The sequence below is a fragment of the Nyctibius grandis genome, chromosome 3 (assembly GCF_013368605.1).
Source record: "Nyctibius grandis isolate bNycGra1 chromosome 3, bNycGra1.pri, whole genome shotgun sequence".
Classification (NCBI taxonomy): Eukaryota; Metazoa; Chordata; class Aves; order Nyctibiiformes; family Nyctibiidae; genus Nyctibius; species Nyctibius grandis.
The window spans coordinates 44,249,166-44,273,735 of NC_090660.1; the positions used below are offsets into that span (position 1 = coordinate 44,249,166).

Genomic DNA, 24,570 nt, shown 5'->3' on the forward strand with positions numbered 1-24,570 from the left:
CCACCACTAAACCATGTCCCTAAGCACCACATCTACTCGTTTGGGTCAGAAGTTTCAGTTTGGGTCGGAATATTTCAGTTTGGGTTGGAAGAAAGGCTTCCCCCAGAAGTGATTTTACTCTGTGGCTTCATCCTGGAGGTGTTATTATTTCCTGGTGTGTGTGGTTTTGCCATGAGAAGGATCTACCGTGTTTCATTTCCTGGCAGATTTAAACACCACAGCTGATATGCATCACAAAACCTCTTGCCATTTGATACATTTTACATAAAATGGCTGCTAAGTATGGTCTGCCAGCCTGCAGCAGATGGCTTTCCTCACAGAACAGATAAACTCCAATCTCACTGAATTTCTGTAACTGCCATTTTTTATTTCTGCACAAATACACCATCATCCATCCAATATTTTAAATGCATAAACAAAGCGCGACGCTCACCAAAGTAATGACTTCACACATAAGGCAACCATCAGAAACACCTAGTAGCTTCATTCTGAGAGCACTGATGGGAGGTTTTTAAGGAGATGCTTGTCCCTATCCTAGGGGACGGGCAGGGCAGCGTTTCATGGGGGCAGGGGAGGAACAGGAACCCCTTTTCTGAGCTGCTGGTGTGCTCATGGGCAGAGACATTGCTAAGGGGACCCACAAGTGGTGGCAGCGAGCAAGAGCCACAATGGGAGTGGCAGAGCAGGGAGGCCCTCCAGATCCTACCCTGCCATGTCTTCATGCAGCCGCTCTCCAGAATGGCAGCATGGTGCCCCTGCTCCCAACCGCTCACACGGCAGCACAAACACACTTCTACGAGGAGCAGCAGGCACATCTCACAAGGGAAACACAACCATGAGCAATCTCCCGGCTACGGGTTCATTTTAAGCCCAAGACACAAAGCCAGTTCGGATTTCTGAATTTTCCCGTCCTTGTTCATGTCACAGTGGTTGAGCAGGATCTGGCGGAACTTGTCCAGGTCCACCCCGCTAATGCTGGGCTGCAGGCAAAAGAGAAAACCGGTGCTGAGAGAGAAAACGTCTCAGGATTTCCCCAGCCCTGTAAAGCAACAGGCTGTGCAGTGGCAGGGAAATCCACCCAAGGAGGAGTGACCAAACGGGGGTCAGCTCATACACAGTGGGGAAGCGAACAGAGAATGGGGAAAGGGCGCCCTGCAAAACCAGAAGGGATGTGGTTGGGTGTATGGGACTGCGAGTAACTGTAAGGAAATGTAACATAGGTTTTGTGCTTAGTCAAGGCCATCAGTGTCTGATCGACATCAAACAAAAGTCTGCAGAAAGGTGTGCAATGCAGATCGCTGCACTACTGGGCCTGTGCTTTCAATGGTTTCCTCTCTCAAACCTGCTACACGAGGAGCAATGTGGCATTTTTGTTGGCAGGCTACTATTTTACAGGCTATTCAGCAACTTAAATATACCTTTAGTGGGTGAAATGAATGCTAAAGGCATACTTTACAGGCTACATTGTCTCTGTATGCTCCTAATGCTGTACTGCTTCCTCTGCTTCCCACTTTCTCGGGAGGAGAACAAATTCCCACGCACTGCTTGTGGTGCCCAAGGACAATGCTGATGAAGGCCCTTAGGGAAAGTACAACCTTCCTTCCTTTGCACACACATGCACAGAGCACAAATCCAACCTCCTGCCTGTCCTCACACCCTTCCCTCCACCCATATGGCTGTAACATACACACGCAGACATCAGCACGCAGCTGCGGCCTCTGCTCTCTGCTAAACGGACATAGGAGCACAGGCATCCCTGTGTTGGGTCACATTGTGTGGAAATGCAACAGCTCACGCTCAGAGGGAGCCAAAGACCAGACTGCATATGCATCAAAAGCTCTATCTTGGACTGCATCTGGAAACTCAAGGTAATCCAATGCAGATGAGCTCTGCTGTCTGTAAGAAACTGGTGACACGCTGGGCATGGTGTTCTTGATTAGAGGTGGAGCTCAAGTCATTTTCAGCTGTAGCCCTGTGATGAGCTAATGAACCATGAGGTCATGCTGGTGAGGACCATATCCGCAGTGAAAACAGAAGAAAGAACTTCCGATGATGGATCCATGTTGACACAGTTTGTGATGCTGTAACATCTGCCTAATTCATAGTATGAGCTAGAATGGACTTTTCTTAAATACAGTTGCTGAGTGAAGGTGTATTAATTTGTCAGGCAGAATTTCTGTAATATCATGAAGTGCTCTACAGTGAAATGCTGAGACCATGACATTCATTTCTGCTGCTGATCAAAGTGAAATTTGGCTTTATGTTCTCACTAGCCTCTCTATTTCCATAACTTTACCAAAACAAGCACCTTCCTCTCAGAAATATAGAGTATTAATAAGTAGAAAGAGCTACCTTGACCAGTTCCATCATGTCTTTGACAAACCCATCCACTTCTGGTCCTTCAAGTGCTCCCGTTTTACTCTGAAAGATTAAAGAAACATCAAAATGCTCTAGTAAGTCACAAACACAACAATGTTTACTGGTCAGTAGGTCCACCTGGTTACCGAGCTCTAAGATCCCTTCCTTTTTCCCAAACCATCTCTTCCCCTCAAACAACAGCAACATCTCCCACCATTTTGTGAGGCTTCCTGGTCACTGCCCTGAGCAAGCTGTGTGACTGTCAGAAGTGGCACTGAATTGCTGATTGCTAACAGGCAGTTAGGCGGTCGTGTCTGTCCTGGGCCAAACTCCCTAAATAACTCTTGGTTCAGTACTGGAAGGGGGGATTATTTTTCAAGGTGATGATGATGCAGGTCCCAACCTGCCAGAGACGGCGAAAGCTAAAGCCACCACCCCTTCTACAGCCCTTGCATCTCCTGCAGAGAGACGCGGCTAATGCAGCAGCACTGGACATGGAGATGGAGAAAGTCAAAACAGATCATTTGCCATGAGGTCTCTGAGCATCGCTCCCTTCTGTCCCCACCTTACACCCAGTCTGGCGCCTGGGCCCCTCTGGCCCATGGGCTCGAGCACAGCTGCAGCTCCGGGGTGAACTCCACAGCACCCACCAGGAGGAAGAAGTCTGAGCAGCCTATGTTAAATCTGTGTAATTTAAAGACCACGAGGGAACGGCCTCAGGGACTCACAACGTCATAGTGTGCAAAGATCTTCTCAAAATCTCTCCTCCTTTCTTCCGTGCTGCAAGCCTGCATGCAGAGAGGGCAAGCAAATGAAAAAGAAAAAAGAAAAAGATTCAAGTGTGGGCCCAGGTTATCTTAGCTGAGAGAGACGGGATTGATGCGTCAAAAAATAGTGCTACTTACATCCATTTTAAATTGAAGAAGGAAATTTTCCTGGAGTGACAGAATCCTGAATGAAGAGATTTAAATTACGATCTTTCTGCTTTATCATCTGCACACAATCTATTCCGAACTATTCTGGTTTGTAAAGCAAAGAGATTTTAGATTATAGGCCTCTAAAAAAGAAAATTGCCTGCGGGGTTATTTACAGAGGGCTGTCAGGGGAACACATGCCTCCCGCCCTGTCTGACGGGGAATGGCGGGTACCCTTTGGCTCCCTGCAGATGTGTTTCCTAGCACTGCTGTGTCTCCCAGAGCACTTCTGGTGGTCCAGCGCAGTGGAGGTGGTCAGCCTCTAATGCGAGAGCTACCAGACAATCATTCCTCATAACTGGATTGCTGCGCTGCATTAAAGGAAAGAGTAATTTATCGCTCTCTGTTGGAGGGAGAATTGGTGGTTGTAAAAGTAAAGGACAAAGTCATACTGGCCTCAGCACCAAGACTGGGCAAATTCCTCTCCTTTCCCCTCCTCCTTCCCAAAGCCTCTCATAGCACTGACAAAAGCTTTTGTCTCTCCAGGTGCTCTGCTAACACCAAGGGTTTTAGAGCCTGTGACACGGGGCACGCTGAGCTGTGTCTGCACACTGAAGGGTTTGAGGGGTGAGAAATGTGTTCAGACCAGAGGGGAGCCTCAATTATCCTGGGTAATGGGGCAGTGGGGAACCGTATTTAAGGGGAAAACACAAGGCCAAACCCCTTTATTCTCCATTCTGCCCTTATTTATCTCTCTCTTCATATATTCAGTGGTCAAAGGGAACTGCCACACGCACTGAAGTTATTTGCGTTGGCATTCGTCGTGATCCCAAGCAGGAAGTAACACTGGCAAACCAGCACCTCTCTCCTCTCAGCCCCCAAACCAGGGTTTCAAGACTGTACCTGCACATTTAAAGTCCCATCCAGTCATCGCCTGTACATTTACAGACAGAGGCATTCTCTCTATCTGCATGCAGTGAAAATCATATAAAATCATAAAAGCCTCTGAGGTATCAAGGACAGAAAAGAGACAGAGGCCCATAACTGAGTCCCCTGCTTCATTCACAAGCGTCTTCACCCTGTCTCTCCAAATCCTTTCTTACTGCCATAAGCAAACTCCTTTGTGGTGGCACTTTTATTCCTCAAACAAGCAGCAAAAATTCTTTGCAGTCCCTGCTGCGCATGATGATGTGAAATCATTGCACGTCTGTGACCCTGCTGAAGGGGATTGCCATCCTTCTTTTGGAGAAATGGTTCCACTGACTGCTTCGTCACCTCCTGAGGAACATCACAGAGGTAGCATGGATCATGCCAGAGCATGTTGATGATGCACAAACAGGTCCTGGCATTGCTCACTGTTACCGGCTCTAGGATCTCAGATTATTGTGATGGGGACCACGCATTAGAGACCTGGGATACCTACATCAGAGTACCTGATTTAATTTTAAAGGAGGTAGGATTCAAATTCATGTCCCCACAGGGAGATCATCACCTTGCTTGGATCTGCCATTGCGAGCTGAAAAACCCCATCAATATTATTAAAGTCTACCTTGCCAGGTCATTCAGGTCCAGCCGTCCATCTTTGTTTTTGTCAAAGATTTTCATCTAAAAATCAAGACGACAGATAAAATAGGCCATGAGGAGGGCACACATACATACAAAAAAGCCAATATACATTTTGCTCTGCCCCGTGCCCTCACCTCTGCCTGCTCAGGGTGCTTGCCCAAGCTCCAGGCAGCACGGTGTCCTCTGCTAGCACCAAGTGCATGGGTGGCACAGGAGCGCAGTGAAAACCCAAGCAATCAAATACCAGCACCATTCCCTTCCTGCCTTACACGGGGATAAAGACAGGTCTCCAGCAAATGCCTTAAGAAACTAAATACTGACATTGCTTCATGGCTCCTGAAAAAAATGCCAAAAAAAGGAGGGAACTTCCGAACACTACCAGCCCGACTCCATCCTTATCTTTGACTGCTTTTGTGGCTACTGAGCAGCTGAGGTGCAAATGTCACCTTCTGATAGACACTCAGGTTGGGGTTTTATGCTGCTAAAGCCAGTGGGCTTTGCTGGGCTCAAAGCCTGCCATCGGGAAGCGCTAAGACTGGGAAGAAGATTCAGACTACCAATTGCAAGAGGTTAATCTGTCTGAATACAAAAGTTAGCCTTTCCTTAATGTGATCTTTTCAATGAGTCACCACCAGATATTATTTATTTATTGTATTTGGTACTGTGTTTCTCTTCAAGGCACAAATAAGAGTCTGTTACAGGGAAAGGGGGGGGAGATGTTTAATGGGTTGCAAACCTGAAAAACCCATGGCTTGAAGTTCTAGAAAAAATGTATTCCACATTGTAGGGAGGGGAAAGATTAATATTTTACTAAGATGGGTTGCCATTCTTTGTCAGATACTCACTACTGGAATATGCTTTAATCTTACCTTCATGAATCTTATTTGCTGCTTTAATGGTTATAAGTAACCAGCTCACTACATATCTTTGGTGTAACTAATTGCACACCTGCTGGAGAAGGTCCATACCAGTCCCCATCTAGGAGACTTAGAGGGAGAGGACCATCCTCTATGACACAGCTTGACCCTGTGGGAGCTCCGGGAAGAGCCAGTGGCAGGTCCTGAGCACTTCCCAGCAGTGAAACCAGGGCAGAGCCTGACACATGCATGAGGATAGGTATCATCTGGAGAGCGGCCATTTCCCAGGGAGCCCTTGTATAAATACGATGTCTATTTTGTCCGTACTGCCTCTTCCCTGCCCCTTGCTCGAGGGCAGGCATCTACACCGAGGATGGTGAGCCTATGGTAACCCTTTGTTGCACTGGGTTTAGATAAGATTCTGCAATAGGTTTTTATTCCATTATTTTTCATGATTTACACTACTGAGGTTTGGATGGGATTTTTGAAGAGTACTTGGTATGGGCTCATTTTTTGCCCCTCTGAAGGACAGTATAAAACTCCTATGAACTATTGAAGGCTCATATTGAGATCTTTGGAAAAATCACATCCCGAGAGGCATGCAGGTGTTCAGTGGCACAAGGAAAGCCACTTTCTCGTTTCACTGGCCTCTGCCAACCATGTGCTCTGCGCAGAGCCTCTAAATGACAGAAGAAAGACCTCTGAATCTTCCTTAGTTCTAGAGAGGGAGAGATGAATAAAGTTGTCAAGCTGTCCTGAGGACTTCTCTCACACTGCATCGGTCCAAGTTGTTCCTCTCCAGCTTATCTAACTTATTCTATGCTGCCTTCTGCTCCTTCAGTTATCCCACTGTAATATGGGGCTTTTCACTGGTCTCTGCTAGGGCCACAGTGGAGCAAGGCTGGAGGAAGTGTTGGGAGCAGGAGCTGCCTTCACTGGTGCCACCAAAGGGAGAAATGTCCTTGCAACAGCAGCCTCTTGCTGCCATCAGAGAGACAAACCTAAGCTTTCAGTTCCTGACTGATAAAGGAGATATTCTGCAAGCAACAGAAAACGGCTAATGTTCCTTCCAGAAATAAATCATTCCAGATAAGATTTTAAAAGCCTCTCTCCAAAGGGGACATCAGTGCCTAACCTGGTTTAGTTTCTTGCGTGAGGAGAAAGGGAGATAGATAGATACCCGTACTGGCTCACTTTTGCAGACTCTCCACTGCAGGTGGCTTTGCAACATCCAGCTTACTCTATTACTCTGAAAAATGCTCTACAAAGGAAGCTTATGGAAACAACATCTATTTAGCCAGCTAGAGAAAGTGCCAACATTTGGGTGGTGGGAATACCATAGTCCCTAGGCTCTACAGTAACTTAAGCGCTTTTGAAAATGTTGCTCGAAATCCCTCCGTTTAGGCTGCCGAGGGGCATTAGTTACCCACATGGTCTGTAGGAAGTCACCATAAGGCAGCACGCCTGGCTTGGTCGGAGAGGACAGCATTTGGTGGCAAGCATGGGGCGAAGCTCTCAGGGACTCTGCTGCCTGGGGCAGGGCAGCTATGGCTGAAGGCATGCCCTAGTCTTTTCTTCATGCAAAGATACAATGCTCTTACCGAAACACACTAAAACTTACCGCCTTTTGCACTCTTTGAACTTCACTCAGATTCTTCTACATGTTTCTGAATTCCTGAAAGTGTTTTTTTTTAATTTTCTCCCAATCTTTGCACATGTCAGAAATAAATACTCTTTTGAGACTAAAAACCAGCTTTTCAGCCCGGATTTCAGATTCAAACAGAGCCCCAGGTATGTTTTTTCCCTCTGTTGATGCCTCAGGAAAGAAAACACACCGAGCTTTTGGGAGAAGTTCAGCTCCATGACCACAAGGTCCTGATGTCTGTACAAGCTCACTGATAAACACCTATAAATGCTGGCTGTGATGGCAGCTTCTGGGACCAGGACAGATCTGGTGGTTCCCAATCCAAGAGGCACACGTAAGCCCATTTTTCATTTCACACAGGCCTGCCTGAGACAAGCCACAAGTTTCTTTTTCAGTGAAATATCCCAAGTCTCATCTCCTTTTCCACATAATAAATAAATAAGCACCCTAGCGTAGCTATTCTTGTGTTGGGATTTTGGGTGTCCTTCTTGCCCTACATCTGCTCTACTTTGTGTGTGCAGCATGTTTTTATGGTTTCCGAAGTTGCCCATAGCCATGGGAGGCTGAAGAGCTTTGTTCACCCTTAATGAAACAGGCTAGATTAGAGGTGATGGTTTAGATATGAAAGTCTTTCTGTTTCATTATCAGTTTTCTGAGCTGGTGTTTTTCAACTTTATCCATTTCTGAACCCTTTACAATATTCCACCAGCAACGCAGACCCCATTAAAACACATTTAACCGCAGAGATAATACATGCCTTAGTGGAACACTTAATGAAAAGCAACATGTCCAGTCAATTTGCTTCGTTTCCACCCTATCTTTGAGTTTAACATTAAACTTGCAGTGGTTGACCATGTCTACTTATAGCTAACCAGCTCTCCTCTCTGACCTCCTTCACTCAGCTCTGCTTTTGCAATACGAAGAGAGAATCTGCGTGTTTTCAAATTGTTTTGCTTTTTTCTGCAACAAGCACCCTGAAAAAATTTTCAAGCATATGCAATATTTTGATTGTCCATACCAGTCAACAGAGAGAAAATAAAAGTCTGTCTGGAAGAGCCAGGCTGAGCTAATTCTTGTCTAGTGAGTTCCACATGAAAGATGGAAAACATGTAGAGAAGATAGATAGAATAGTGTTCACTGAATTAGTTCAAGTACCACAGCTAATAAGATAGACTTAATCCTATTATTTGGACAAGTGGAGCTCATGCATACCCACTATGTGGCAATCCTGGGCTGCATTACTGGGAAAAGCCTGGGGAAGTGTTTATTAATTAAACTTTCAAATTTCAAGCACTGATCTGATCTGCTAATTGTGTACATAAGTCCACAAAGAATGACAGAGGGTACCCACCCCATACGACGAAGTGTACATCATGCGAGAAGGAGATACTGGGAATCCTTATGAGATTGTTTCTAATTTAAACTTTTGCCTTTACACACCATCTCGATATGTTAAACTTGATGGATTTTCAGTTTACACTCTTGAAAAGTACATTAATGCTGCCAGGCTGATAAGAAACATCTCAACGTGGTTAAGGATAAGGTCTGACATGTTTAAATAGCACTCAGTTTTACTAAAAGCTTTGTTGCATCCAGCAGTATGCTTTATGAAATGATGCATTTATTTTACCGTCAAGCCACCCTGTGTTTTAAGGTGTTTGCACAAATTAATTCACTGACATTTTAGTGGCAGTGCACCAGGGAAGTCTTAGTTCTGTTTGTTTGAATGCAGTCCATGCACTCTGAGGCAGATGGAGTACAAGTAAGAGTGGGGTTTGCAAAATAAGAGTTGTTACATCTCGTTTTTTTAAGTGCAAAATCAAAAGTGCCTTTGGCTTTGAATTCAGCAGAGGAAATATCTCTGCTTTCCCAGTCCAGTGTTGTAGAGAAGACCACTGAAACACCAGGACATGACAAACACATGCATGCTTTGAAGAGCAATATAAGATTATAAATCTGAATTATTTTCTGTGACAGAGGTAAGGAGAGAAGTAAACAATCAAAATAAATAGTTCTGTGAGCAGTGGAGTCACTAAAGTCTGCTTTTAAACCTTCTCTGGTTCTGGTTCTTTGTGTGTAATAAAGTATTTTATCCCTCAGGTGGGACATGGCAGAGTTGGCTCTTGCCTGACCTCCTCCTCCCACAAATATGTACATTGGGGGCATCTATACCTGACAGCTGTAACTCAAATTGGCCAGTGAGTACAAAGTTATTGAGGGTGTATGAAGACAGGCACGTGCCCAAGCTGCAGGTCTGCCTATGGCTTGTTTCCTTAGGGAAGAACAGGGGCACAAAGGCTTTTGCAGGGCGACAGGAGGGCCCTGTGACCAGCAAGTTACCCTTGGGACAAAAGCTCAGCGTTCTGCCCGACCAGATTGCCTGTGTAATCTAGACGAGTCGTTTAGTGCAGGATTTCTGAGAGTGTTTTGATTCCTAAAAGATCAAGGCGTTATCTGCTGGGGATTTCAAAAGCCTGCAGGCTCCTGAGTTCTGGTGGTTTTGATCTTCAGAAATGAAGTTTGAGCTTAAATGGGATTTTCTGCTTCCCCTGTCTTATGCTACAGTAAGTGTGGCGCAAAACTGGAGGTGACAGCACCACTGGGATTAAGTCTAGAGGGGACATGGAAGGCAGATTTCCCTCCATTGTGTTCATCAACTGTGTGGATTCTCTCTTTATCGCACACAGCAAAGGAATCGCTGTGTGCAAGAGGAATCGCACCCACCCAAAGCCAGGAGGAAGCTCTCTGGGGATGGCAGGCCTCCCATAGTGGTGGCTGGGGTTAGGCAATGTGATGTCTGCAGTGTCAGTACACCAGAGATGCAGTTTCTTGGGTGTCATGACATCCTTACAAAGCCACCTGGGAGGGAGACCAGCATGGACCACTACCACAAGAAGGGATGTACAAAGACTGCTCCTTTAGGCAATCGGTCTTTTAGGCTATACTCCACTCCTGTCATATTTCTAGTGCTTTGGGAAGTTTGCTGAGTGTGTTAACAAACATAACAAACTCTGTCTAAGCTTTTGTCAATACAATGAAGATTTGTCTTTCCATTATTACACCATTTCTTTGGTGTTCATAAGAGACTTCATTAACACAGATAAGCTAGCTTGACCAGTAAGGTGTTAAGGGGCTAAATCGCCTGGATTTTCTATGCTCTGACTTCTATTTCCCTACATAAGTACACTGGCATCAACACTAAGCACAGACAGACAGACAGACAGGCTTTCACAGCCAAAGAAGTGACCGCGCTGACTCTGTAGCATTGTCCTCACAGAGGTGACAGGCAGCAGCCACAAAAGCATCAGAAATCCCCCCCAATGTACAATAAAAGCAGTCCACAATTCACACTCATGGACACAGGCCATCTTCAGGGAGAAGTCAACCTGTTCCCCTTTGCACTGAGAAGATGAGGAGCCCTCAGCTAGTCAGCTGCAGGCTTGCTTGCTCGGGGTGCGTAGCTTGGTCCCCAGGAGAACTTTGCAGATGAGCACAGCAAAACCCTGGCATCATTACAGCTGGGAGGATTTCTGTATTGACTTCTCTGGGGCTAAGACTTCATCCTCAGCCATCTCTGTCTACTAACTTTCAAATGCTGTAGTTCACGATCAATGCTTGATGAATTATTAGTCACTGAACTTACATTATTGCCTCTCTAGAATTTTAGTTTGTGGTGGGCAAAGACGGTATGCTGGCTTGGGGAGGGGGGTTATCCTTCACATTTTGCTAAAATATAATAATGCTCAAATTAAAGGACATTTTTATGCTCAGGCTGATATTATCAACATAAGGCAATGCAAAAAGTGAATGTCAATGTTGCATGTGCGACTGTTTCAGCAGTATATATAACTACCATGCTGCTATCTGGGAAGCTATGAACTATCACTGTTTCTATGGACAAGGTAATAACATAGGCCAAGATGGAAAACCTGAGCAAGAATTTTGTTCTTACAGAAGAAAAAAGGATGAATAATTACTTTCATCAGAAACTATGTCTTATATCTGGTTCATATTAATTTACAATATTTTGCTTAAGTACACAGCTATGTGCATGCACAGGTATGGAAGCTGTCACTCATGGCAAAATGTCAAATGCACATGTGAGCTGGGTGTTCATGGGCTGAAACTTCGCCAGGACCCAGAAGCCTAATAACAGCTCGACTCTGGGGGCTGAGGGGAGGTGGGGAGGGATTGGGAAAGGTTATTAGCACTGCTGTCATCCTCCACAGCCTCCTTCTCATCCCGAAGCAGTAAGGGGGCAAGCTTTCATTTCTCCAGCTTGTGTTACTTCAGGAAGGCAGAATATTCTCACCATGCTCTTAAAAACCTCCATTTTCAGCTATGCCCACCCTGTCTCCTGGAGCACACATTGCAGGACCCCTGCGGCATCTTCTCACGGCCCGGAGGGTCTCAAAGCAATACAAGGCTTCGCTTCTGCCTCCGAGCACCTTGCTCCCTGCCAACAGCTCTTGGTCTATGCCCATGCAAAGACGACAAACCCATAGACTGTTTTCAAGAGTTCAGAACTGCACATGACTATTTATCTTCTCATGCAAGTGGGTGCATGTAAATAAGTATTAATACACACTTCATGACTATTAATACAAACATATATATACGTAGGCATGAAAACTAACAAGAACTCTGCCTGCAAAGGGGCTTCCTCAGCACAGGGTTGCTACTTTAATTCCCTCGTGAAGAGTCTTGAGAATTCCAATGTTCTTTTGTGACTTTCCCCAGTGGCTTTAGTGCTCTTTAAGATTTGATTTAGCAAACTCACTGGGCTTGTGCAATGCAAATGTGTTCACTACCTGTTTTCTTTCCAAGGGTTCATCACTTGTTCATCAAATCCCTGATCTATATCAGTGTTCTCTGAAGAGAGGATGTCAAGGTCACAAGGAAACAGAATAGCCTCTTGAGAAATGGCTTCTAAGCAACCTGATAAAGTGATGTTCCTTTCTAGAGACAACCAATCTCTTACAAAAGAAATACTTTCTCCCTCTTCCCAGCTTTTTTTAATGTGGTGTAAGATCATTCATAGCAGCATAAGCAAGTGGCAAGTATTTAGCATGCTCTGATCAGCATGATACCTGCTCACAAATCTCACCAGCTAAAGCTACAAATACCCAGTACAGAATCATAAATCGCTTTTTTTTTCTTTTTTTTTTCCTCATGCCTGGGCTAGCTTCTTTAAAATGATAGTTTCTATCTTTTCCCCTTCATCCCTATCTCCAGAAGGCTCTAGGATCCACTCAGTATATCAGTAGCTGCTTAAGATGTGTGCACCCAGCTGTGGATGTACAGAAAAGAGGCCAGAGGTCTGTGAAGTCCTATGGAGACAGATGGGTTTACAGTTCCTTGGGACACAGCTTATTTCAACTGAATGTTCTCACAGTGGCACTTGAAAGCCCTAAGTAGGATAGATGGTCCACCCTGAGAGACCTTGTAGCTGTGTGCAGCAGAAACAAGTCCTTGTTCTGGAGACCTTGTGCTCTAAACCGAGAAAAGGGTGGGAACAAAGTAATAGGGGAGAGAAAAGTAAGTATTTCCCCTCTGCAGTAAAGGGATTGGTGCTGCTGATTGCTAACGATACAACAGAAAGTCTGTGAAAGCCTTGGGAATGAAATGTAGGGGCTACTGTCCCCCTGTTTTCCCAGACAGTGGTGATGGTGGCAGAGTCCCATCGAGACGCTGCACTTCAGCATCTCCCCATTCCACATGGAAAGCGGAGAGAGAAAGCAAAGAGCTCTCATTGCCCTGGGCCTTGACATTATACCTTTGCCTTTGGCTCCTCAAGTGACTTTTCCCTTTTTAATCCAGCACTGCAAATGTAAGACTGAATCTTTCTTCCCTCCTTGTAATTTTGCCCTCCTCCTTCAGATAAGTTCCCATGCAAACACTTTGTGCAGCGCATCCGCTACTATAGAGATGCTGTCCATGAGGATACTTTGCCATGACGTACAGAATTCATATCCTCTATTTTACTACATGATATCACAGGGTGAGATTACACGTGTTGTATCTTCACACTCTGCCTTAGCTCTTGGGATCAGGTGTGTTTGTAAACATCCTTGATCTTCAGTTTATAGCAAAGAATTGCAAGGGGAAAAAAAATCGTCTGCCATATCCTCATTTTCCAATAACCATTAACATCCCTGATTCTTTTGGCGTTGCAGCTTTGCAAACTTTTCTCTTCAAGAGCCAGATTTGCATTTCAGATCATATCCCCAGATATACAAGCATCCCTTTTCCCAGATCAAACCTTATCCTGTAGCGTAGAGACTAAACTGCCTCTCCAAACATACAAAGCTGATCTGTAAAAAAACGTGGGAATAGAAACCAGACCTCCTGGCTGTCAGCCCCGGGTTGCATTGACATCTAGCTGCGCTGGGGCAGCACAAATCACAGTTTTTTCTTGGGAAATTATTGGAAGGGTAAAGAAGTTGAAGGAAATGAACCACTCAATGTCTACAAGTTTCAGATGATTGCTTATTCCCCAGCACCTGATCAGAGATTAGCCACTGGGGATGGAAACCTTAATGGAGCAGCATAAAAGCTATTTGCTACCTGCAAGCACTACCAGGAAGGTTTTTGTTCTAGCTGTAGTTTATGGGGTTTTATTGTTTTCAAGCTCTGCCAGTTGGAAAATAATTTCTGTAGCTTGCATTCCTCTCCCTTCACTGTCTTATAAATATGAAAAAAACCCTACACTCTTCTGTAGTGGTACAGTTTTTCATTTTGCTCCAAAGAGTCACATTTCTAGGCACAGATCCATCATGCATATATAACATGGTATTGCAAAATACGTGGGCAGCTCCTTGTTTGCTTGCATACCAAACTGTTCTTTAGGTACAAACACAGATTGTATGCCAAGAATCAAGGCAGTGCCATCTGAAAATCATTTAGAAAATTGCAAAGGTTGATGTCTGCTCGTGGAACTCAAATGACACCCTTGAGAAAGACATCAGAAATGAGGGGGTTTTTTTCTTTTCTTGTTTTTAGATGGTTAGATATAATAAGCTGCTCTGAAATCCAGGTGACTGATGCTAAACTTACACCAAATACTACGTTGCTGATTGCAGGATAAAAGCTATATTGTGATAAGGCAGGGGAAGAGTTGAAGCTTTCAACCTCTCAGCCTTTCAAGGAAGCAGCAGGGAGCCGGCAAGTCTTGCTGGGCTTTGCAGAGCAGAAGAGCAGGATACCTGTGTGTCTTGGGAGCAAAAGGATTTGCTGGGAGGGAGGGAGGGAAGGAGCTGGAGATCTTGCTGAGGCTGAACATACCCTGAAGAAGGATGCGGCTCAACTACTTTTTAAAAATGGATTTAGGGCTCAGTTTGCTTTGGCGTAATGTCAAACTATTTTCTCATAATAAACAGTTCAACTCAGCAAAAATATATGAAATGTTGTTCACAGCTGATGTCTGGTGCAGTGCAAAGAAACAGCAGCAGCACATGCTAACTTTCCATAGGGAACTGTTGGAGAAGATGCACCTTTTAAGAGGGCATTTATGGCCCTGTAAATATTGACCCTGAAGGAGATTTTGAGGCAGTACTATAATCTAAACAATATTAACACTCTCTTTTCTTACCATGGTATCAGTATATTCTTCCAGCTTTACTTCAGGAATCGTCTTGTTATGCTGCAAAAAGAGATCTCTCAGGAAATCCTGTAGTAAGGGAAGAGACAAAGTTTACTCTTTAGAGTAAATTCAAGAAATAACAGTAAGAAATTTGATCCAAATTCAGCAGGGTTACAGGAATCTAATTTCACATTCCTGATTAGTACTAGTGTCTTAAATTTCACATAAAGTTCACATATTCTTAGTTGAAACATATTTTTCAAATACATTAGAAAATAATCAAATTTCCCCAGAGGAGGCATACTGGAATAAGTCATAATTAATGCACAAAATAAGCAAAAAATAACATAAGTCCTGCAATATTTGCTAACTGATCTCAAATCAAAATATTTGCCATTCAGCAAAACACTTCAGCATCTGCTCATGTCTCTGGTGGGGCTCAGGCTGGAGCCACACGCCGAGAGGTCAGCGCAGGCTCTGCAGCCCAGGGATGGACTTCTGTTCCCGGCCAGTTTTTGAACAGGCTTCTGCCTCAATAGCCTAAGCTTTAAAAAGAAATCAGTGTTCAGGAAATCTGCAGGCTTGGGAAGAGGTTATGAAGAAATACCATTAATAAAATACAACGGCTTTGGCTCTGTTTAGCTGGGAGAGGGGCATGTGCAAAGCCAATTTGAGACATGCTTGAGGGGTCATGAACAACCTAGAAATGCCGTTTGTCAACCACACAAAAAGGTAGCAAATTGGTAAAGCCGATGGAAAGGCTCCCGTTGACATCAGTGAGCTGTAGATAAAGCCCAAACAGACTTGTTAGAATAACTTACTTTGAGCTCGCCAGCTGAAATAAATCCACTGCTGTCAGCGTCGTAACTGCGCCAGATCTGAATGGACATAGATTGATACGACCACATAAATATTGCAGTTAATCATCTGCTCAGGTGATAGATCGTGAAGATTCGAATCAGAACTTCCATAATGAGCAAGATGTTGCATTATCCAATATTTAATTAATTGTAGACAAAACAAAATAAACCTTCCACACAATAGTTTTTACTTGCATTTGGATGCTGCACATGTGACATGCTGCTATCACATATTTAATGCAGACACACTGTTTATAAAAGGAAGAAAAGACTATGAAACAGCTCTGCGTTTCTTACCTAGTTTGTACATGCAGCTTCTCTTATTGCCCTGAGTAAAAGTCAAGGCCGTACACAACTGGTCATTGATCTGCAGAAGTCCCCAGTTTGGGTGTGAAATAAAGTTGATTGCAAGCAGTCTTGGAAAAATTGAAATTCTGTGCTGGGATACTTAGGGGCAGAGAGTAGAGGGAGATTAGGCATGGTTAAGGAAACCTTATGGGTTTGTGCTCCTCAGTTGGCCCAGTTTATGGAGATTTCCACCCCACATCCTGCCAGGATAATGCATCAGGGTAAAATGGTATAACCTTCTCTACCTGAACAGGTCAGAAAGTGTTTTGCTTTCACAGTAACCACATATTTCCCATGTTATGTTCTACGGAGAGTGGAAGCATACGTGTAGAAGAAGCTGCTGGTGTGTGAGGGGAAGAGACAATGTGGAGATACAGACCCGCATGAATTCCACGCTGTTGTCCAAGGGAGTTTCCCGTCGGAAAAGCAGCAGAAAGTTCTCATCATCCGGCAAGATCATATTTGCAAGCTGGAAAAAAAAATGCATTAAAAAAAACCCCAAAACAAACCCAAACCATGAAAGTAAAGATACGAAAAATCTTGGGTGGCCGCTGACCCAGTATGGGAAATATCATCTGGGCATGTTGTTGCCTTGGAAATAAACCCCAAACCAAGAGATGTGGCTACTGTAGTGCTCCATGACTCACCTCCTCCCCACCCAGGCTCTATCTCCCATATCTCCCAAGTCTGCTCTATATCCTAATTCTCCCTCCTTCTCTAAAAGAAATCCTGGGCTAGGACTGGGGAGAGCTACCTCTTGGATTTGCAAGCGTCCATCTGTGGTGACATCGTAGGCAGACATGAATTGCTCCTTCATCCTCTGAATTTTTTCTTCTGTGATGGTGTTCTGCCATGGGGAAAACAACATGCACATGAAATCTCTCCTCACTCACAGATAACAACTGGGATCATTGCATCCTTACAGTCAGGGGCTAATGCTTCTAAAAGCCCACAAACACACCACCTTAGATGAATTTCTGGAAATCAGTGCTATGCATAGCTTTGTAGCAACTAAGCTTTCAGCTTGGAGACCCCAAAATATTTCAATGACCCCTGCTTCTTTAGCCAGCTGTTCCCACTGTATCACTGGGATTTGGTTTTGCAGCGGTTTCCATGCTGCTCATTTTCATCTTGTTCTATTCAAGAAGATGTCCTTAGTCTTGAAGTACATCCCTGTAGTTCATTAGTTCATCAGCCTTGAAAGGTGTCAGAGGAGCTAGTTTGTTGCTTATTATTGCCTGCCAACTGGTTCAAGACCTGGCACCAAGCCCTGTCAGTGTTTCTGGGTTAATAGCATGGGATTTCAAGCCATTCACGTTCCCTTTGCATCTGCTCAGCCCCATAATCAATTTATACGTAGTGAGGAGTTTTCAGGACTTGTCAGGTTTTATGCTTTGACAGGCATTGCTGTGACAGGTGAAATAAAATGCTTAGGTTTATCAGGCATGATTTCTTTTTCTTAGCAGAAACCTTTAGGGTATCTGGTCTGACTGGGCTACACAAAGTACAATTTCCCCACCCTGGGGACAGGCTTCTGGTCAGATGAGCTTTGTGTCTGGGTTGGGAAGCTCACTGAGTTAATCTCGCCCAAGCAATAACGAAGTCCAGTGCTACCCTCCACACCTGCACTGAGCAGGTCCTGGCTACTCTCCCAGTCCCGTGGGAGATGGCCCTCTCTGGCAGGGGAGGGAGGGAGGAGGATAACCCAGACTGGCTCTTGGCATACTTTTGTAGTATTTTTTGCAAGAAAATAAATTAAGTTCTTCCCTACCCCTGAAGAAAAACACTTCAAAGGTTTTATCATCTCTACGTCCAGGTGGAGTTAGGACTATAGCTGTGTCTTCCTGAGTCTTCTAACCCACTTCCTCTTCCTTTCAGCTACTCTTGCAGGCTCATAAGGTTGTACAATCCCTTTCTTAATACTGTGACACAAGACCATGAGTGACTTTCTCCAGGTTACTCAGTGCATACATCAGTGCAGGCTGCCTGGCTGTTCAGAAGCTAAGCAAATACAAATCTCTTAGGAAAGGACAGTCTCTGTTGCCCTGTCCTGGCAGAGTGAACAGAGGGTGTGCATGCTCTGCATGGTGCCCTGGATGTAGCATGTCCAGCCCTCAGATTATTCACTGCCTTATGTGCTCCCTGTGGCCCTGATTTTGCAAAGCATGAACTGGAGCAGCAATTGTGCTGCTCTGCAAAAGTTGCATGGGGTTGAAGGAGAAACTTCTGTAAGGTTTTTCACCTCTGAGCAGAGTAACATGGCTGGGCTGCAGACACAGCATCTGCAGCTCATGTTCTTAATTTGGATAGGTATTTGAAACCACCACACTGGAAACTGAACATGCCTCACACCCCAAAACTTCCTTGGCCATACCTACATCCAGTAGTAGCCAGGTGACGGTAGCAATTTCCAGCTGCTCTTAAGCAGTACTGCTGCACAGTCTTTGCTCTGCAGCAGCTGCCACAGTCAGTGACAGAGGTGTAGAGACACACTAGGATGTCACACATGAGGTAATCAAAAAGAAAATAAAGTATATCTTCTGCTTAGGCTCATTAAGCTAAGGTCTATCTTTGCACCCACTTTGTCACCAGCTTTCCCCACATGTTTAGATGTGACTGGTGTTTGCAGCCTTAATTTGCTGCTAGTAATAACAGAAAAAATATTCCTATAGGTAGACGGATAGGCAGATAGTATAACTGATCATTTATGATATAATTTAATTTGCCTTCACCTTACTTCAGAGCAGACTCAGAGCAGACTCAGAACTCATGAGCACTTACCTGCACAAAGTCATTATGGGCTTATACAGAAATCATCGAATCATAGAATCACAGAATGGTTTGGGTTGGAAGGCACCTTAAAGATCATCTAGTTCCAACCCCCCTGCCATGGGAAGGGACACCTTCCACTAGACCAGGTTGCTCAAAGCCCCATCCAACCTGGCCTTGAACACTTCCAGGGAGAGGGCATCCACAACTTTTCCGGGCAGCCTGTTCCAGTGTCTCGTCACCCTCGCAGTAAAGAATTTCATCCTAATATCTAATCTAAATCTACCCTCTTTCAGTTTAAAACCATTACCCCTTGTCCTATCACTACATGCCCTTGTAGAAAGTCCCTCTCCAGCTTTCCTATAGGCCCCCTTCAGGTACTGGAAGGCTGCTAGAAGGTCTCCCTGGAGCCTTCTCTTCTCCAGGCTGAACAAGCCCCAAAAAAATCTTTAATAGCATTTTCAGTGCAGAGGATCCTCCATTGAAATCAGGGGAGAAAGAGTTAATTGGCTTTGGATTATAAATGTCACGTCAAAATAACCAAGATGGAGCTCTACTTAGAACAAGTGAAACTGCTTCACCAAGAGTAATACAGGATTAGGATGTGCCAGATGATGGAAAACTGGGGAATCTGGGAGTGGGAATGGGAGGACAGAGGCACCCACATGGCTCTTTGTAAGGCAGGTGGGGAGCATCCTCTGGGGGCATCCTTGGAGCACAGCACCGAGGGCTGGCAACTCCCACTTCAGAGGCAAGATCACTGTCCCAGCAGTGATCTTGCAGGGACATGCCCAAGATAGCGGTCCCCCTCCCGAGGCCTGCCTGGTGGTGACCCTGAGTAGGTCCTGGGACATGACTGCAGGACACTTCGTCCCTGCAGTGGTGTCCAGCGAGCCCTATGGGCTGCATGGCTGGGCATCCGCTCCACTGGCCCGGGTGGTGCTTACTGCCAGTCCCCCTGCGGGTGGGCATCGGGGGCACAACACACCACTGACCACGCACATACAGTTTTCTTTCCCCTTGGCATTATAACTCGCCTTCGTGCTATTTAAATTGCCTTCTGATGGCATCTTGATGCTTTGAGATACCTCTGCGGCGTTAGGCAAGCCTATCAGTTGCCAACTTCAATAGGCTTGCAAAGTACTCTGAAATTATCCTCCTCCGTGCCCAGCAGGATAAGTTATTTCTGAAACAATAATCGTAGCTGATATTTGAAAAGTGCGCTGTGGAGTTCAGACTAGTCATTTGTTAGGAAAGCTTATTGCTCAACTTTGTGCCAGCTACTAACCACCGCTCACTGAACTTTGTGTGGCAGGAACATTGTTATCTGCATAAAAATAGGACTGCCTCCTTTTTTTTATTATTATTTTTAACTCATTTAAACTATGGGATACATCAAGTAAATACCCCAAATACTTACAATATTTACATAGCTCTAACAGCTTTTAGTCCAACAGGTTATACTACTGTGGAATTTTCAAATTGGACAATCTCTCTGTTCATAAATATTTTACTTATGAAACACAAGTGGTAATGGATGTACTAAAACCCAACCTTTACTCCCACAGAATAAAAGTGAAGCAAAAGATAACTGCACAACCTGGCTTTCCCAAGACGCATGCTCAAGGCACAATTATTTGTATATTACAAATTTTTACACTGAGAATGATACATCTTGGTTTATGACCATTAGGTTTCAAAGGTGGCCTTTATGTTTACCAAAAAGAAAATCCCAATCCCATAAGATGATAGGAAAAAAAAAAAGATCAAATAAGCCATGCCACTTCCAAGCAGAAACCAAGGTTAGGAGACCTGGTCTCCAAGATCAATGTACTGGTGCTGCAGACCAGTACCTTGCTCTGATTGCCTTTCCATTTCAAAAAAATTTAAAAAGTTGGGAAAAACCTCACATGTAATCTGCATGATTTGTTCCCTTTGTCCACGCAAGGCTGCAAACTGCAGATTGCTGCTGTATTTGCTTACTGTAATCTGATTTTGGAGGTCTGCAGGCTGTGGTGGGGCAGCCTGGGCAGGCTGCAGGGCAGAGCCAGGATGGCTGGGGCAGATGGCTGGAGTTGCTGATCCCTCCCTGAAGGCTTAGGGAGCAAGTTCATTTCTCTGGTTTGTTTAGATATTGTTCATATATGGTTTTGCCTCCAAATCAGGGCTATGGCATTGCTACAGTGAGGCAGCAACACTGGGAAGCTTGTGAGTGGTTCAGCAAAAGCCTCATGCCTAGACAAGACCACACTCCAGAAACAGAGGGAGAAAAGTATTTGGACAAAAGTGCTGTCTATGTAACGTCCCAGGATTTATGGAGCTGAGGTAGGATTTTACTAGCCAAACATGTTGTCCTTGGTCTCATTTGTACTGGTGCAATGTCCTGGGAGCCCTAGGAGGGAGCACCCCAGCTGGGGCTCCAAGCTCTGCTCAGAAGAAAGGAGAAGGACAGAGACAAATAGTAAGCAAAGCCAGTCAGCAGGGAAATAAAGAGAGACAATATGGGGACTATTAAAATTTTTAAAAGTCTTGTAGATATATGCCAAGGTTTAAAGCTGGGCTGGGTATTAAACGGATGGCAGATGCTCTCTGTTAACACTTTCCTTCCCCCAGAAGGGGGAAGAAAAAGAGAAAAGGGAGAAAGACTTATGGGTTGGAAAGTTAAAACAGTTTTAATAAACCATAACAATGAAAAAGAGTATAATAATGGAACTAATTAAATATATACAAATATATAGAAAACCAAGATCGAGCTCCCCTGATGACGATCACGTCACTACTGACGCTGCAGGGCAGGCTCCAGGAAGTCCCAGAGTGGACTCAGAAACAGATGGGAACTGGATTCAGGAACACACAGGTTGGGATCAAAGGCAGGAGAAAACCAGAGTCCTCTTGAGAAGCCAGCCATAGAAGAAGAGAGGGCGACCCTTGTGACCTCTCAGCTTTAAACCGAGAATGACGTGTATGGGATGGAATACCTCCTTGGTCAGTTTTGGGTCACCTGTCCTGTCTGCTTCTCCCCAGGAGTGTGACTCTTCTACGGCCTTTCACTTGTGGACCATGAGGAATTTAGCAGTGACCTTGGTTTCTATAGGAATAAGTACAGCAAGAGACTTTCTGCATAACATCCCTACCGTTACCTTAGAAATAACTATATACTTCTAGCATTATCAACCCTGGAAGCAGACACTGTCTGAAAAACATGTAGTTAGTTTCAGAAAGTGCAGTTACTTCAAAGAAACTTAGTTGAAGGTAAAAATCACTGAAAGGAAAACTGGTTCTGTCCTAGCCCAAACCAGGAAAATATAGCAACCAATTACAGTCATGTAAGTATATTAAGCAGATTTTTTTCCAGCAGTGTTGGTGGTTTGTACAGACAAGATTCGGGTATCCCTAAAAGGGACAAAATAACTATTCACAGGTAAGAAATGACAGTTGAGGCAGTTTCTTCAGGCATGGCCTGGGCAGGGATCCAGCAACCCGCCGGCAGTGTGAGAGGGCATTTCTCACCCAGCGCTGGGGCTGGGGCTGGGCTAGAATGCCGGGGCAGTGAGGGGCTGCATAGGGGTACTGGCCAGGCTGGAGGGCTACGGGGACCCCTCGCTGCCTTGGCCACCCGGCGATGGGGTTGCTGAGGGCAGTCCAAAGGTAAAGGTTTGGCATCTCACTGGTCAAGGGGCCTGATTTTTTATACTCTGCTTTTGGGTTCCTACAAATATTTCCTTGCCTCCCAGATCGGGGCAAGACCTATGATAGAGGAAGAAAGATCTGGAGCAGAAGAGGAAGAAGGGGAGACCTCCAGGCAGGCACACACGGGGACAAAAGGCATTTACACAGAAACACAGGTACTGCGCCGAGTGCTGTGGCCACTGGCTTCCCCGGGAAGTTCGTTTTTCCTTCCTTCCCTTTAATTATTAACTCGCTGTTTAACTACAGTTCGCAACAAGCAGGAAAGCCTAGAAACCAAACACGCTCTGCTTTCAAATGCCTCAGGCTCACGCTCCATTTATTCAAGCTCTGTGCGTTACAGGGGGAGTAATAAAAAAAAAATACACCACCTTTTTGCTCTGGAAAGCAACCGTACAGATAGCACGATACAAATTTGTGCCTCTTGTCTCTATGAGCTGGGACAGGGGGAAATGGCTTTGCAGCAAGAAAACAGCTGTAGTTGAGCACAGCTTTTTTCATCAGAGCTAATGCTGTCTTGACTATGTAGCTTGTCTCAAACAGCAAATCCCTCCCCAGTTTCAAAGGTTTGCAAAGCTTTCTCAAGTGTTCACTGCTTGGGCTAGAATTTTGCAGACAGATAAACTTTCCCTTTAGTGAATGTTTAAGTGAATGCTGTCGCATCCTTTCTGGTAGCTGTCTGCATGGGGAGGCCTTTCTTGTCATTCCTTGTTTTCCCTGCTGTGTGCACCTCCCTGAGCTTCTGAAGGAGAATTTAATCAAGAGGTAATAGCCCTGATTGATTGACAGAGGAGTACAATTTCCCCTGAATTGCTGCCTACTTAAGGCAGAAGCAGCTATAGAGATGCTCACGTTTAGCATCAGTCAACACTGTAATGAAGACGATTCCCTGCCACAGTCTGGAAAACATACCTGAACTTGGACCTGCCTCTAATTTTGCTCAGGGTTGGGCTGAGGAAGAGTGTGGTTGCTGGGAGAGCAAGTGCTTGGCAAGAAATGGTCCTGCAGCAGAAGCAAACCCCTAGCAATATCTTCATGATGCCTATTTAAGGGAAAAAATAAAACACAAACCCTCTGCTAATTTCCATGAAATATGATCTTCATTGGGCTATAATGATGATGGGAGCTAGCTTGGAATGGAGAGATGCTTTAACTCCTTTTCAGGTTGCTTCATATGAGTTGTGAAGCTTCAGCTGTCCTGGTCCCTCACAGGTCGGAATCTGTGTGGTTTTCAAGAGCGGCTGCATGTTCTGACATAAGGAAGAAATCCTTACTACGTACCATGAGGAAAAGGTCATGTCATTTTTGTCCCCGTAAAACCACACAGTTTAAAATATTGCTGTGGCTTTGTTCATACCTTTCTCAGGGTTAAATTTCTTACTATGGATGCTCTTCCACAGAGTTCTGCAGAGAAAAGCTTCTATACTTTAAGTTGCCATAACAAATGAATTTTCTGCTTTCTCCTTTCCATATCCATTCTTCGTCTTCCCTTTTGCGAAAATCCTTTAGAAGTATTTAGCATCACAAAGGCAATCTGGTTTTTAATACTGTTTGTAATAACAGAAAGGGCATGCTCCCATTTTTTTCTTAATCTGCCCAGCATTTAATTTCTTTGTCGTGGTTGGTTATGACTCTTTGGAAACCCAGCTGTAACCTGTCTTCTTTGTTAACCCATTCCTTTTATATTGTCTTACACTTGCCCCGTGTTTCTAATTAAATTTTTGCTCCTTAAGGGATCATGTGCTTGTCGGGACCTTGCCTTGATGAAAACACAACTATGAGTCATTTGTTTTGGGGGGAATAAAGCAAATGTATGGAGCAGTGTGGAGGCTTTGCTACTTGGTGAAAGGGGATGTCTCATTTAATTCATGCTGATCAAGACACTCGTCATAAATTGATTTTTTTTTTCCTCTTGACATGATTTTTGGAAGCAAGCCACTATATTGATAAGAGTATAAAAAGCAAGAAGAAACTAAATGTAAGT

General features: G+C 44.6%; 1 protein-coding gene across 1 annotated transcript in view; it reads right to left on the reverse strand.

Moving 5' to 3' along the window:
* Positions 1 to 851: 851 nt before the first annotated feature.
* Positions 852 to 24,570, reverse strand: part of SCGN (secretagogin, EF-hand calcium binding protein) — a 30,193-nt gene continuing 6,474 nt past the window's right edge. Inside the window, exons 3-11 of the mRNA XM_068397010.1 lie at positions 16,885 to 16,977; positions 16,510 to 16,599; positions 15,744 to 15,800; positions 14,932 to 15,009; positions 4,822 to 4,877; positions 3,264 to 3,309; positions 3,087 to 3,146; positions 2,353 to 2,421; positions 852 to 980 (exon numbers count right to left, since the gene is read on the reverse strand). Coding sequence (XP_068253111.1) covers positions 852 to 980; positions 2,353 to 2,421; positions 3,087 to 3,146; positions 3,264 to 3,309; positions 4,822 to 4,877; positions 14,932 to 15,009; positions 15,744 to 15,800; positions 16,510 to 16,599; positions 16,885 to 16,977 — 678 coding nt within the window. The remainder of the gene's footprint in view (positions 981 to 2,352; positions 2,422 to 3,086; positions 3,147 to 3,263; positions 3,310 to 4,821; positions 4,878 to 14,931; positions 15,010 to 15,743; positions 15,801 to 16,509; positions 16,600 to 16,884; positions 16,978 to 24,570) is intronic.